Raw genomic sequence first — 17,023 nt, 5'->3', positions numbered from 1 at the left:
ATTTTTGTATTAAGCTAGGAATTTAGAAAGTCAGTAGCATATCTAGAAACATAATAGGATAGTACATACTGCATAGCAAAATCTGGGAATAGTGTGGTATTGTTATACTCTTATCTCTTAGAATGCATAGTAATTTTAAATTAAATTTAGACTGGTATCATGCCTCAAACAAGAACAGCAAAGCAAAAAAGTTCTAAGTAGCAGGAATGCTTTGATTCAGGAAAGAAACATTGATAGTGGTTCTCTTGTGAATCACAGCTACATTCCTTGTGCTGTTTGTTGCCATTTTTAGGAAATTTTCTTAGTTTTATGTAGGTATATTTCAAATAAGTTGTCCGCAGACCGGTATTTTCTTTTCGCGGACCACGGTTTGGGAAACCCTGTTCTAGATCATTCTGTGAAAGTGACAAACATTTCTTACTCAAAATAAAGAATATGCTAAATTCTCTCAAACAGAAGGTGAACTCACTGTTTCTAAGGATGTTGATGGTCTAATGGCAGCAATGAACATGAGGAATGAGAAATTTCCAGAAGAATGGTGACTATTTATAGACACTTCTGAGGGTAGCCTTAAGTGTTATTACACAATGGAAATATGCTGCCTTCAATACTCTTGCATATGCCATCCACAAAAAAGAAACATACACAAACATGAAGAACATCCTCTTAGGTGTACACTATCAGAAGCATGACTGGCAGATATGTGGTGATATAAAGGTAATCATCATTTTATTAGGACTACAAAAGGGTTCACTAAGTATTGTTGCTTTCTCTGTAAGTGGGATAGTCATGCCAGGGATATGCACTATGAGAAGAGGAATTGGTCTCAATAAAAATCATTAACACCTGGAATGAAGAACATAGCATCTGAACCTCTGGTAGATCCAAATAGTTTTGCTTCCACCACTCCATATGAAACTTGTGAAGGAATTGGAAGCGAACGGTCCTGCATTCACATACTTGCAAGAGAAGATTAAGGCAGGCATTTTCATTGGTCCACAAATAAGGCAACTTTTCAATGATGAACAGTTTGAATGTCCGTAGTGATAGCGAGAAATGAGCAGAGAAAGCCTTTCGAAATGTTCTGGCTGGTTTTCTAGGAAATGTTAAAGCTGGCAACTACAAGCAGCTTATGGAAGATCTCGTTACTTTTTACGAAACACTGGGGTGCAACGTGTCACTGAAGATGCATTTCTTGCACTCATACCTGGATTTCTTCCTGCCGAACTGCAGTTCCATCAGCGACAAACATGGTGAGCACTTCCATAAAGACATCACAGTGATGGAACAAAGATACAAAAGCAAATGGAGTGATGCCACATTAGCCAATCATTGTTGGATGGTGAAAAGGGATGCCCCTGAAGCTGAATACAAACAAAAGGTGAAAAGATCCTGTGTTTGATACAATTATGTTCGTAGCTACATCTTGCTGCCGTATAAATAAAAAATACCTTGTATAAATAAAAAAAACTACTTTTTTTTTTTTTTGAAAACAAGAATCCATCTGCCATTTTAAGCACTATTTCCATGTTTAGCACCCCAAAATCTATAGAGTAAACTTACTTTCATGCCTGTAACAAGATATGACCCGAAGTTTGTTGTTCAGTGTTATCAGTGGAGTGGAGTTCTCCGTGGCTCAACTGGGCCTACTGTTGCTTTCTGTATTTATTAATGATATTGAAAAAGTATATCTGGCTTAATATTTGAAGATGATATGAAAGTTTGTAGGGTCATTAATGATTGTAATAAGTGTATGCTACTGCAACAAGAACTAGAAAAATTAGGCTGACAGGCTACGAAATGGCAGATGAAGTTTAACACTGGCAAATGTAAGGTACTGCACATGGGCAGCAGTAATTCCAGATTAACACACAATTGTGTAGCAACACCCTCTGGGTAGTAGTAGAGAATGAAAAAGATCTGGGGATAATTTTTCAGCATTGTAGAAAAAAAAAAAAACAATGTAGAATGAAATAAAATTCAATAAATAAGAAAATGATATACCGTATTTCCCTGTGTATAAGACGAACCTTTTTTTGAAAAATTTGGGGTCTAAAAACTGGGTGCGTCTTATACAGTGGTTGTAGATTTTTTTTTTTTTTTTTTTAACTTGCATTTCCCGCTTTTTCGCGCTTGTTGTCTTTGCACTCATTGTTTCGCACTTGTTACTGGTATATTAGGTTACCTTTTACCACGTTCTGCCCAGAAATGATTTTCGTACAGTGCTGAATTCAAGTTAAAAGTGATCTAGTTTGCAAAAGCGAATGGAAATCGTGCTGCTGAACGTAAGTTTGGTGCTCCTCCAACTTAGAAAACAATCCGAGATTGGCTACGGGAAGAAGAAACCCTACTGAAAATGCCACGGCAGAAGAAGGCCATTAGAGTCAAGTCGGCAAAATGCCCTGATTTAGAGAGGGAATTGAAGATATGGATTGAGGAGCAAAGGGCAATTGGAATTCCTGTGTCCACAAAGATGGTTCAGCAAGAGGCAAGAAGAATTGCTGATGAAAAAGAAGTTACTGATTTCAAAGGAGGAGGACACAATTGGTGCTTCAGGTTCATGAAACGGAATGGACTAAGCATGTGTACACGCACCAGACTTTCCCAAAAGATGCCTGAAAGCTATGAGCAGAAGGTCCTTGAATTTCATCGTTTTGTCATTCAATGTCGGAAGACACATCAGTTTGAGTTAGGACAAATTGCAAATATGGACGAAGTCCCCCTTCAATTTGATGTCCCAAGTAACAGAACTGTTGATAAGAAGGGGGTGAAAACTGTAACTAAGAGCCATTATACAGTTGTTCTAGCTTGTTGTGCTGACAGAACCAAACAACCACCTATGCTGATTTTCAAACGCAAAACAATTCCAAAAGAAGACATTCCTCGAGGAGTGATTGTCCACGTTCATGACAAGGTTGGATGGATCAGGATGGGATGAAGATCTGGTTTGAGAAAGTTTGGAGCAGGAGGACTCTTACGCAAACCTGCCCTATTGGTGCTTGATCAGTTCAGGGCACACATAACAAAAAATACAAAGAAGATTGCTGCAGAGCAAAAAACAAAACTTTCTGTCATACCTGGAGGCTTGACATCCCAGCTCCAACCACTTGAGGTCGGCATTAACAAACCCTTCAAAGCTGCCGTGAGAGACGAATGGAACCAATGGATGAAGTCTTCTGGGGACAATTTGACACCAGCAGGAAGAGTGAAGAAACCAACTATAGGAGAAGTTTGTACCTGGGTGAAAAGATCCTGGGATAATATCAAGATTGAGATCGTTGTCAAGTCATTTAAAAATTGTGGCATTTCAAATGCCATAGATGGAACCGAGGACAAGGCAATGTATGACACAGATGAGGACAAGCTAATGGATGGGAGTTTTGACAGTGATGAGTTGTATGAATTTTTATGACGAATAAAACTTGAGTTCAATAACTTTATGTAATACATTTTTTTTTTTTTTTTCAAATTTCGGGCCCCAAAATTAAGGTGCGTCTTATACATGGGGAAATATGGTATATATTGGACAATAGGTCTCCTATATATACAGGGTGTTTCAGTTAAACGTTTCAGAACTTCTAAGAGGGGTAGGGTACATCCTGACAACTCGAAATCATATAGCAATGTGGGGTCGGAAATGCTTTCCTGAAGCGGTGTTGTACACAGAAGCACCATAAAGAAAAGAGACCGTAAGTGAGAAATCGTTTTAATAATACATGAAAAGAAGCAAAAGGTACATGGATTAAAGTAAGTGTTCGAAGTTTCTTCCACGGGCTACAATGCATGCCTCACATCTCCGACGCATGGACATCCGAACATTCTGGAATACTCCAGGCGAATTTCGAATTTCTTCGGCAGCTACTGCGATTCTTGCAACCAGCTCCTCAGCATTGTCAACAGGGGTGTCATAAACTAGCGATTTCATATGACCCCAGAAATAAAAATCAAGACATGATAGGTCGGGTGACCGAGCAGGCCAACGCACGGGACCACCACATCCGATCCACTGTTGACCAAATGTGACATCCAGGTAGTTACGAACATCTCCGCTATAATGGGCAGGGGCTCCATCGTGTTGGAACCACATTGTCTGTTGCGTCGATGCAGAAATCTGTTCATCTCTCAAAAGTTGTGGCAATACTTGCTGCAGAAAGATCAAGTAGATAGGTCCGGTTAGACTACACGGTAACAGGTAAGGTCCGATGAGGTGATCTCCCATAATACCGGCCCATACATTGACCGAAAATCGAATCTGTGCTGCACGACATCGTATTGCATGCGGGTTCTCGACCGCCCAGATATGGTCGTTATGCGTGTTGAAAATTCCTTCCCTTGTGAAGGATGCCTCATCGGAAAACAACACTTCAGCAGGAAAAGGGGGATTTGTAGCACATTTTCCAAGGTACCACTGTGCGAAAGCAATACGAGGTGCATAATCCTCCGGTTGCTGTGTCTGGACACACTGCACGTGAAACGGATGCATGTCTTGTTCTCGGAGAATCCTCCATGTTCTTACCCTGTCCCTGTCAGCTCTTTCAAATGAACCTCTCTCAGCTAACCTCTGGTGCAGTCTTGCAAAGAAATTATGACTGGGAATACGCCTCGTCGGATATCGTTCCGCGTACAAACGCTGTGCGGCTGGCCCACTACAATTTGCAGCCCTGTACGCCAAATGCATATCGGCTAACTCTGCGTTCGTGTAATCATCCATCCTACTAACTTGGCGTTCTTGTTCAAGAAATTCGAAATTCGCCTGGAGCATTCCAGAATGTTCGGATGTCCATGCGTCGGAGATGTGAGGCGTGCATTGTAGCCCGTGGAAGAAACTTCGAACACTTACTTTAATCCATGTACCTTTTGCTTCTTTTCATGTATTATTAAAACGATTTCTCACTTACGGTCTCTTTTCTTTTTATGGTGCTTCTGTGTACAACACCGCTTCAGGAAAGCATTTCCGACCCCACATTGCTATATGATTTCGAGTTGTCAGGATGTACCCTACCCCTCTTAGAAGTTCTGAAACGTTTAACTGAAACACCCTGTATATATTGGGCATAAGGTCTACAGAAGTGTGCATTCACAGGCTGATTTGCATGTTATACAGGTTGTAAAACACAGCCTGCATAACATGCAAATAAAATGATGTATTGGCCATTGTTGCCACAAAGGATTAATAAATAAGAAAGACAAAGCAGCACATCTCCTGCAATACAAACACACAACCTTTCTCACTGAAGGAAACGCAAAACCACACCTACCAAAGAATGAGAGTCACTTTTATAATAATTAGGTAATTAAATAAAGGAATCAGGACTCACAAGCACCTCCTCTTCAATGAGTTATCAGGATTATTTCAGTTTACTGCTATCCAGCAAAATGCCAACACATGAATCAGGCAATAACAAGCAGAATTAAGTATTTAGTATTTAAGTGTAGTTGTTGCGGAACCCAGTGTTACCCACACTAGCCACTTTTATACTTCTTATGGTGAGGCTTGCGCCATAACCGGTCATGTGTTTGCAGTGTGTAAATTTTGTGCTCTGTTCTGCTGTTATCGTGATGGGTGCCTGGCATCTTACTAAAAGTCCAATCCTGGTATCAGAATTAGCAAACAGAGACAGCTCTTCAAGATTCTTTTCTTTTTTTCTTTTCTTCATTGAGGAAAGAGTCCAAATATCATGGACTCTTTCCTCAACAAGCAGAATATAAAAATAAAGCATGTCATGGCCACTGCTCACTATAGCATTAGCAGAGGCATATGATGTAAGAAAGCAAGCTTATGCACCATCAGCAAAAAAAAAAACAAAAAAATACACAACACTTCCCATTTCACCCATCCATTTGTTCCAAAAGTTTGTCAAATTCTTCCTTTATTTTTCCTTTACAACAAAAGATCCTTTACAACAAATTCTGCCTTTACAACAAAAGATGGGTATCTGTTCCAGCAATCAATTACCAGTGGCTAAAGGAAAATCACCACACATCTATCCTACTACTGTCTTTCCTCAATTTGAGTTTATGCCCACTGAGGGTTCATAATCTGAGTAAAATCTGAGTAAGAGGAATGTGAGTAAGAGCCTGCTCAAATAATTCAAGGCCTTATACACTTCAATCAAATCACCTTGCAGGTGATATACAGATGCTGCAATTTGCAGAATGTAAGCCTTCCTTGGTAAGAGCACCCCTCAGTTAAAGGTGTGGCCTGACCATTGCCTTATATGAAGTGATAATCACCTCTTTATTCCTGCTAGCAAAATTTTGTATATCATTGACTGTGAGCCACTCTTGCAGCCATGAGCCACTCTTGCAGCCTGTCTGCACTGCTCAAAAAACATCATGTCTGAATGCATTACCCCCAGGTCTTTTTCATTCTCCTCTACCCTGAGTGTAGTGCCACACAATTGGTACATTTCTCTGGAGTTACTGCTACCCATATGCAGTACTTTGCATTTGTCAATGTTAAACTTCAGTTGCCACCTCTCAGTCCATCTGCCCCACTTTTCAACCTGTTGCAGTAGCATACTCTCATTAACAACCTTGCCAACCCCTTTGTATGGTCTGTGAACTTCGACATTAAGCCTAACATACCTTCATCAATATCACTGATAAATACAGAAAACAACAATGGGCCCAACACCGAACCCTAGGGACTCCATTAATAATATTAGTTCACGAAGAGTAGTGTCCATTGATTACCACTCTCTCTCTTCTCTCACTCAACCATCTTTTTATCCATTGTAGCAACTTGCCCTTAATTCTATGCTGCTCCAATTTGTACAGTAGTCTTCTGGGTGCCACAGTATTAAAAGCTTTCCTAAAATCAAAGTATATGATATCAAAATTATTTTTTGCATCCAATTCCTTTGTGTATATCATTGACAAGATACCATGAGCTACTCTTGCATTACATCAATCCATAGTATCCAATCAAATTTGCCAGACAAGGCTTCCCTTTAACCAACCCATGCTGTGTTTGAATTATTACTACAGTCTAGATAATCCTGCAATGCTTCTTTAACCATTGATTCCATTATTTTCCCCGGAACAGAAGTTATACATTTGCACATCTGCAATCCTTGGGGCTGAGTCCAAGTATGCTCTCATAATTATGGTTAAGGGTTGCGTACACTGAGTGGATAGAAATCATGGGATAGCTACTTAGTAACAGGTAGGCCCACCTTTCGCCCCGATAAGGGCAGTCACATGGCAAGAAATTGCGTCTATTAGTTCATGAAAGCATTCCACGCTTGCTGCACCACTGTCCATAATTCCATTGCATTCCTGGGTGAAGGATCCAAAGCTCAAACAGACCTTTCCACAGCATCCCAAAGATGCTCCACAGTGTTCACGTCCGGTCAACAAGGAGGCCATTCTTCTAACCATGTTCTAGTCACCACAGCTTTGTGAAGAGCATTGTCCTACTGGAAGAGTCCATCACCCTGTGCATGCACGATGACCATGAAGAGATGCAGATGTCTGCAAGGATGAACACTTAACCTGGACTGTTCAGAGATGCATCTAGACATACCAGATGTCCCAATGTGTGCCAGTTGAACACCCTAGACCATTACCGACTGTCCACCAGATACGCACCCTCCCATCTACTTGAAATAACTGGAAATGGAACTCATCAGACCAGGAGATCCATCTCCAATCATTCATCTTTCACCCAATTGACGCATAGCCTCATGTGTTGTGGTGTAGCAATGGGACTCTAGTCGGTTGGCAGTTCCCATAACCTATCGCGGCTAATGATGGTCTTGGTGGAACCATTTCTGGTATCTTCCCCATTGAAGTTGGAGGTGATTTGTACCATTGTCGCTCTCCAGTTGATTGAAACAATGCAAGACAGGTGTGGACAGCCAAGTTCATCCACCACCTTTATTTGCCCACAGTGCTGTCCACAAAATGTTATTCCGGAAATGGCATATCCCCAATACACTCTTGATATTGTTGAACGGGGATGGTGCAATTTCTGTACCACCTCCACGATAGAGTGACCCATGCATCGGGCATTCACTATAATCCCTCTTTCAAAGTCAGTCGACTTGCAACATTTATCCATACTGACATTGAATTACCACCTATGGGAATGCAGTGTACCTATCTACCTGTCAAGCGATGGGTTTGTCCACTAGCGAAAGATGTGACAGTGTCGCATTGTCTAGGAACCAGGTATCTCATGAATTCTGTCCTTTCAGTGTACTTACTTTGCCACCTCCTTTAATATAACTGGATAGATCCCATCCACCCCAGGTGTCTTTCTTATGTTTAGCTTCAACAATTTCTCCTCCACTTTGCTCTCAGTTATTACAAAATCATTTAGCTCCCTGTCAGAGTTTAATAAGCTTCTATCCTCCACTTCCCTACAGAATTCCTCATTTGTAGATGTGAATATAGATATAAAAGACTCATTCAGTTTGTCAGCTATCTGAGCAGGATCATCATCACTATTCATATCAATTGGACCAATCATCCCCTTCCATCTAGAGTTGATATAAGTAAAGAAGTCTTTTTTTGATTTGCTTTGCATCCTTTGCCAAAGATTTCTCGTAATCTGCCTTTGCTTGCCTAACCTCTTTTGTGACTTGATTACAAACAAGTTATGTCTACCACAGGCTTCTGTGTTGCCTAACAATTTATGTGCATCCCATGCATTTTTCTTCTTTGCCACGAGTCTCATTAGTTCATCTGACATCCATTTGAGTCTGAACCTAGAGCAGTATTTCTTAGTTGGAACAAAAAGCCTAGTAGCTTCCAAGATTACTTCCTTGAAAGCTTTCCATTTAGAATTTGCTGTTGGTAACATCATCAGTTGGTCCCACTGTATAGAACCTAAAAAATCTAAGACCACTATAGTCTCCTTTACGAAAGCAAAAACCCTTCCCTTAACCCCTGATGGTGGTTACATCTTTTAAGTAAATCCCACATCAACACACTCTGATCACTGCCACCTAGTGGTTCCTTTATCTGTAAATTCCTAATGCACGAATAATCTCTGCTGATAATCAGATCAAGAGTGTTACTCCCTCTTGTTGCCTCTTTAACAAGCTGCTGTATAAAACAATCATCCAATAAATCCACAAAAGCATTGCTAGTGTGTGAGTGACCAACCCACAAGTTCCAGTCTATATCTGGGAAGTTAAAATCCCCCCACTATAAGACACTCTGATTTACTGGCCCATTCTATTTCTCTGTATAATTGTTCATAGTACTCAGAGTCATTAGGCCTATAACAAACTCCTGCCATCATTTTTGCTTTCCCAGTGCTTATGTCACACCAAACTGACTTAACATTGTACTGTCCATCTATGTCAACTGGATGCACTTCCTTAGATTTTGTGTTTCTTAACTAAGAGCATAACCCCTCCTCCCTTCCTATCCTTTCTGTTCAAATTGTACTCCCCAAATTCGAATTCTGCATCCCTTATATCTGAGTGGTTCCAAGTCACTGATATCACAAAAATATCTGCCTTGGATGTCTTAACCAGCACATCAAATTTGTTTAGTGTACTCCCAGCATTGGTGTACATGCAAGTATACATGCACCTGTTCTTACTCTTAGTTACTCTAACACAGCCCATGTTTACTTGTTTCATGACCATAGCAGTTCCTGAAATAAATCTTTTGATCAGAAACTGGCTTTCTAGGCTGCTGCTCATTCCAATAGAAGCAGTGCAAGAATCATTTCCACCTCTGCCTGCGGCTACTGTTAATCTAATAGTGTGCGAATCCCCCCAAGCTAGCAGTTTTCCGACCCACTAACATTGCCTCGATAGAATCAGCAAATATTCTTGCAACCTTTCTATTTAAGTGTATCCCATCCCTGTAGAAGCAATCTCTCCTGTTACCAAGCACAGACCACACTGAGAAAAATTCTACCCCATGAGCCCTGCATAATTTGTCCAGGGCCAAATCAAATGACCAAGCTCTCATCATATACTCCCTCCTATCGTGTCTGGGCAGGTTGCAGACACTTTCAAATTTAACCCTAACTCGTGACTTTTTTTTCAGCATTGACCTGTACTTGCTTAGTAAATTCACAGATCTCCTACACTTAATGCCATTAGTGCCAACGTGTACAACGATATCACCTTTTATGTATCACAATCTTCTTGCACTTGGATGTTGCTTCCTGTGAGATAAAAGCCTCTTAACTGCATCACACACATGCACACACACATTGCTTTGAACTCCACAATCTCTACATTTTTTATTTCAGCTGCTTCTGCCCAACTGGTCTTGTATTTTAATCATTTGTATATTTCGATTGCAACTCATCTGCCTGCTGATTTGCACTTCCATTCATTCCATCTGGGTGCTGCAGTTTCAATGTCACAGAGTGTATTTTTTAATTGGAAAAGCTTAGCTGTAAAAAATCTTTCATGGTATCATGTATACCAAAAAACATTGCTGCTATGGATATGGAGTTTCAGTTTCATTCTTTTTTCAGCCATTTATGGCTCCAATTTTTGGCTGTACACTTGGTTGCAAAAAAAAAAAAAAAAAAAAATGTAAAAGACTAATTATTGTTTCTAATGATATTTTTTACGTTACCATACAATACACTGCTATAATTAAGAATAAATCAAGTTTCCCAATTAAACTATTTCATGCATTTTTCCCAAAAAAAAAAAAAAACCTGAAGTAAACCATGTTCCTCCTGTTAACATATTTTCCATGCTTGCTAGAATGCTAAGGCTGAAGGAACAGACTTACCGTCCACAGTACTACTGTGCCACCTCAGTAGAAAATCACAACCTGTTTGTAGTTGGAATGCACTAAAATAGTGTCAATCAGTCACCGTTTATTTCAAACCTGGACGATTCCCTTAATATGAGCTTCTATAAATCTATAAATTCAAAATAGAAGTCAGCACCCCCCCCCCCCACACACAATAAAAATATAAAATATTCTGGAAATCACAACTTAGACATTTATATTTCCTGCCACTGCTGATGTAAGGGTTTCAATTCTACTCCAGGCAATATTTTTGCATATCAAACAAAGCTTCATGGCAAGAATGCTGTAGTTGCATTATAAGCAGAAAGCTATTCAATGATTAGTTTTTTTTCACTGCGGAAGGAGAAAAGCTTATAGCAATCTACAAATAAAGCTCATCTTGCTGTAAGATGCCATCTTACAATGCACATTTCTAATCAAGTATATATTTATTTGACACCTTGCACGGGAAAATTTGAAGTTATGCCCACAAACCCCCATGTGCACTCTTTACTATTTAGCATTATTTCAATTTATTGTTTGGTTTTGTTTCATTATTTGTGAACACATGCTACATACTTCATATATTTTGCATATAAAAATGTATATACAGTTCCTATATATACATATTCTTACTAACCTTACTGTAAACAACGGGTGCCAAAAAAGAGATTAATAGTATTTAAAAAAAAAAAAAAAAAAAAAAAAAAGAGGAGGAAAAGGAAAGTATTAAATATTGAAACAAAAATAAAATAGGTGTTCTGGCAATCATAAAAATACATTGAAAATATACATATTTTTATTTAATAGTCCTTGAATTTTAATATGTTATTTACTATCATAGTGTAATATGTTTTGATAAAAATAAGTTTGAAAATTGGATAAGTAATGATAAGATAAAATTGTATGATCTGATGAACAGTTATATTTGTTTTACAAAAGGGGGAAGGAAAGAAACCAAGCTAGGCAAAAAAGCAAACAAACCTACCACTGGAGGTAATGGCAGGTTTGTGTGGCACAACAGTGTCTCTCTGATGGCACAGCTTGGTATCTCCAGCAGCACAGTTTGGTCTTCCATGGTAGAGTTATAAAATTGTTATTAACCAAAAATCCAGGCTTGAAGACAGATTTAAACACAGAAATTCAAAATGTAGTGAATTTATTTGGTTGTTTGGGTCTATTGTAATAATTGTCCTCTCACTCCAATAAACTAATTAAATTCTTCACTTGTAAAGTGTCTTTACTAAACCTACTTGCAACTAAATCTTTTAATCTCAATTTAGTGTACTGTATTTTGAGCAGATTTTTAATTCCTGCATGATTTGTATCCAATGCATAAAAGCTTTGAAAAGAAAACATTCTTCATGGAATTTCTGTTATGGCAGCATTAAATTTAAAAAAATAATAATAAAATAAAATTTTTGAAAAATATATGAATCATTATTTTGGAATAAATTTTGTATAATTACACTGATTTTATAATACTGTTAGTACTTCAAAACTGGTAGCACTTCAAAAGCATTAAGTCATTTTTGGCCACTTGTGACACACACAAATAGTAGTAATAGTGGTAATGATGCAAGAAAACAAGCATCATTTTGCCATCATCTTGACAATTTTTCAATAAAAGTTTCTAGAAAAATATCTTGTTTAAAGAGTTTAATCCCCTCAACATATCTGGTGACAACAAAAACTTAAGGTGTTTTCTACCAATACAAGCTAGCACATATCATATCTTTATCTAAGATAAATATAAATGCCACACACTCACAAATAGGCGCTACACACTGCTGCTCCTGCAGCAGTGCGTAGCACATGCTTCTTGATTAGACCGGGGTTTGAGCCTGTGACCAATAAGGAGGATGCGGAAAGGTCAGCGAATGGCCACCGCATATCCCCGGAGCAATATGGCCTTAGTTGCTAATGTTCCTAAAAAACAAATAAACAAACACTCACAAATTGCCTGGACACTTTTGATTCCATCAGATGCATCCCCTGGAGAATAATATGATCCATTAACACTGGGAGAAAATGTGTTTCCACCTTTATTAAGTACTTCATCAGCACCTGTACTGCCAGAAATCATGCTTTCTAAAGTATGTATACACTCTTTGAAAGATGGACGGGAAGATGGATCAATCTGTAAACAATATATTTAAATATTAATTATTTATTCAATGAATATCATTTTTTCAATAATTTTCTAGAAAAATAACTTGTTTAAAGAGTTTAATCTCCTCAATATATCTGATGGCAGCAAAAGCTTAAGGTGTTTTCTACCAATACAAGTTAACAATATCATATCTTTATCTAAGAAACAAAAATAACAGACTTCTTCATTTGCATGCATATATATAATTATATAATATCAGTGTAAATATACCATAGATTACCCATAAATTTAACTAGTCTTCTCTACTAGAGAAGCGTTATTTATTCAAAGTAGTGCAATATCTGGTATCTTGTTGTGAAGGTAACCACAATATGATATAAAATCAAACAATGCCATTACACTACTTATGTAGTTAAATTTATGGGTAAACTATGGTGCATTTACACCAATATTATATAGTTAATTTCACCCAAAATATATTATGCCTTGTGCATTTAGTCTTCAATATATATATATATATGTATATTTATACACATAATGAAGAAGGTTATTTAAAACATATCTAATATAATATCTAGTATTGTAATGGGTTCAGAAGTTAGAAGAGGCTTGTCCCTAAGCTGTAATTTTCAGGTAATACATACTGAGGGAAAATCTTTTAATACGTGCTGAGGGAAGACATTTCACAGAACAAAAGCAGAAGGAATAAATGAAAAAGAATAGTTAGGTTAGGTTAGTGAGGTTTGAAGTAAACCATGAATGGATGCTAATTCATATATTTGGTTGGCTTAGAAGAAAGGTATGTCCATCGTAATATTTACAGAAACAGACATGCAGCACAAATTAAACAGCTACATAATAGGGAGAGTGGAGAAAATTTGACAGCATTTGCATTAACCCGACTGATCTCTTAGCATTAGTAGAGGCATATGATGCAAGAAAGCAAAACTTGTCGAGTATCATCTGGGTGTGGGGGGGGGGACTTACCATTTCATCCATCCATTTGCTCCAAATGTTTGTCCAGTTCTTCCTTGAATTTATTTAAGCTATTAACTTTCACAACAGATGGAAGTCTGTTCCAGCAATCAACTACCCGCTGGCTAAAGGCAAAACTTCTGCACATCATTCTACAACTGTCTTTCGTCAATTTGAGTTTGTGCCCTCTCAGGTTCATAATCTGAGCAAGAGGAAGAATCCATCAGCATTCAGCCTGCTGAAATCAATCAAGACCTTATACACCTCAATCAGATCACATCTTCTTAAAATGAGGCCTCTAGACCTGTAAGCAATACTCAGAGCGCAGCCTGACCATTGCCTTATACAAAGGGATAATCACCTCCTTATCTCTACTAGCAAAATTTCAGAATATCATTAACAAGACCTCATGACCGGCACCTCAGCCAGGTGGGCAGGAGCAGCAGTGCGTAGCACACGCTTCTTGATTAGACCGGGGTTCGAGCCCGTGCCCACCAAATACGGAGGAGCGGAAAGGTCAGGAAATGACCACCGTATATCCCCGGAGCAATATGGCCTTAGTTGCTAATGCTCCTAAAAACCAAATAATAACAACCTCATGACCTGCTCTGGCAACCCGTCTACACTGTTCGGAAAACTTCATATCTGACTGCACAATTATCCCTAGGTCTTTTTCATTCTCTAGCACCCTGAGTGTAGTACTGCACAGTTTGTACATGTCTCTGGGGTTATACCTACCCATATTCAGTACTTGGCATTTGTCAATGTTAAACTTGTTGCCACTTCTCAGCCCATCTGCCCAACTTTTCTAGATCCTGTTGCAGTAGCATACTGTCATTAACAACCTTACCAATCTTCATATTGTCTGCAAACTTGGACATTATGCCTGATATACTTTCATCAATATCATTGATAAATATAAAAAACAACAATGGGCACAACACTGAATCCTTGAGAGACTACACTAATAACATTAGTACAAGAAGCAGTGTCCATTAATTACCACTCCCTTCTATCCACAATGGATAAAAGGATAGTTGAGAGATCTCTCAACTATCCTTTTATCCATTGTAGCAACTTGCTTTTAATGCCACAGTGCTCCAATTTGTACAGTAGCCTTCCATGTGCAACAGTATCAAAAGCTCTCCTGAAACCCAAGTACAGGGATTCCTGTACTTGTTAAAATGTACTTTTTACATTTCTTGATTAGTGCGTTTAATTGGTTCCACGAAAATGGTGCACTATGCGAAATTGTGCTAATCGAACTTAATAATCAATACAAAATAGCCTAATTTGTTCTAAGAACTACAATATACCAATCGATATTTTTTAAAAAATATGTTTTTTATGGCAATTTAATGTACAGCAGTATAAAAGCAGCAAAGGATAATTATAAATATTTGCAGTACAGTAATCAAGTTTATTGAAATTAAAAAAAATTACAATATATAGCTCACTTTATTTCTTTGTAAAATATTTCAAAAGGCTGGTTTGCCCAGACTTATTTCTTCCTTTCATCATAAATTCGCTTGTAAGGATACACATCTTTTTCAATGTTCCTGCAAATTTGCAAACTCTCGCTCGATATCTGGGTCTGCATCCATGATTAGTTGTTTCAAATTTTCAGCTGCGCAAAATATTCCTTCAAGTTCTTTTAATGTCAACTTCTTTTTTTGAACATTTTCTTCCTCACAAATTTCCACCTAGTCATATGCTCGTTGTTCATCAATATTAAGGAGGTCAGAATCACTTAATTGTTCTGAATGTGATTCCAGTAATTCGCAAACATCACTGTTGTCGATTTCATCAAAGCCTAGATCTCTTCCAGTATTTGCTAATTCATCAATAACAGTGTTGAAATGAGTGAAACTACAGAAATCATTTGTGCAATGTGGCAAAATATGCTTTCAAACTGCTCCCTTATTGCTGGATGTTACTTTAGACCATGACTCATGAATATTGTCTATTGCTTTCCTGATGTAATTTCTCCAAAATTCAAATAAAGAAACTGCCCCATCTCCAGTTGTTGCTTCAATTGCTTGCGCAAATGTTCTGCGTAAATAATAGGCCTTAAAAAAGTAGCGATTATGCCTTGATCTATAGGCTGTAAAAGACTTGTCGTATTTGGAGGTAAAAGAATAACTCACGTTTTCACACAAATCAGAAAGTGCTGGTGGGTGGCCCAGGGCGTTGTCTAAAATTAATAAAATTTTGAATGCAAGATTATTTTCTTCACAGTAGGCCTTAACTTTTGGACAAAAATAGCTGGTGAACCACTCTTCAAATAAAACTTTCATGACCCAAGCTTTTCTATTAGAGTGCAAAACAATAGGTACGCTTGCTTTATTAAAACCTTTACCGAAAGATCTGGGAGTTTCATTTCTATAGATAACCATGGGTTTTAATTTCAAATTGCCTTCTGCATTGCCTCCCAATAAAAGTATTATTTTATCTTTGGAAATTTTATAGCCTGGTTGAGCCTTTTCTTTTTTTGCTAGAAAGGTTTTTTTTTTTTTCTTTCTTTTTTTTGATTTGTTTCCAAAAAAGGCCTGTTTCATCAACATTAAATATTTGTTGATCTGCGTAGCCGCCGTCATCAACAGTTTTCTTTAAAATTTCGGGATATTTCGTGGCTGCATCTTTATCTACACTTGCCGCTTCTCCAGTCAATGCAACATTATGCAGTCCTGTTCTTTTCTTAAAACTTCAAACCAGCCTTTACTGGCAGTGAAATTTTCTTCCATTACCGCTTCAATCACTTTTTCTTTTGAAGAACTTGCTTGAACATTTTCAATTACTGCTCTACCCAAGTTTTCTATTGTTGACTTTTCCTTTAACATTGCAAAAATACTCAAGGCTTTTGTTTTTATGGTCATTGTACAGATTGGAATTCTTTTTTGATTGCAGTCTTCTATCCAAATGGCTAAAAGACGTTCCATCTCAGTCATCGTAACACTTTTATTTCTTGTGGTTTGTGTGTGTGTGCTGATGATGAATCAAGCTTACCTTTTTCCTTATATGCACTGGCTTTACTTAAAATCGTCCAAACCATTGATTCAGGCATTCCAAGATGTCGAGAAATTTGAATTTTACTATCACCATCTTCAAATCTTTTTATGACTTCAATTTTTTTCATCTAATGTTATCACTTTTCTTTTCACCAGAAGCACCATCAGATACACTCTTCCTTTTATCCATAGTTAATAATTACGT

The 17,023-nt window shown here is 38.0% G+C and overlaps 2 protein-coding genes across 6 annotated transcripts in view; one reads left to right on the top strand and one right to left on the bottom strand.

Annotated features, from left to right (window-relative positions):
- cdi (serine/threonine kinase) overlaps window positions 1-17,023 on the bottom strand; it is a 242,961-nt gene that overhangs the window by 9,845 nt on the left and 216,093 nt on the right. For all 5 annotated transcript variants that reach the window (XM_090372811.1, XM_090372814.1, XM_090372813.1 and 2 more), the window contains one exon: window positions 12,679-12,862. In XM_090372811.1, the coding sequence (XP_090228937.1) occupies window positions 12,679-12,862 (184 nt within the window). The remainder of the gene's footprint in view (window positions 1-12,678; window positions 12,863-17,023) is intronic.
- The window catches only part of Fdx1 (Adrenodoxin-like protein 1, mitochondrial Ferredoxin 1), a 141,547-nt gene that overhangs the window by 116,866 nt on the left and 7,658 nt on the right, over window positions 1-17,023 (top strand). The window lies entirely within an intron of this gene.

Source organism: Mastigoproctus giganteus, chromosome 4, assembly GCF_048544385.1.
Source record: "Mastigoproctus giganteus isolate SK-2022 chromosome 4, ASM4854438v1, whole genome shotgun sequence".
Lineage (NCBI taxonomy): Eukaryota > Metazoa > Arthropoda > Arachnida > Uropygi > Thelyphonidae > Mastigoproctus > Mastigoproctus giganteus.
This window is presented reverse-complemented; position numbering and strand designations above follow the sequence as displayed.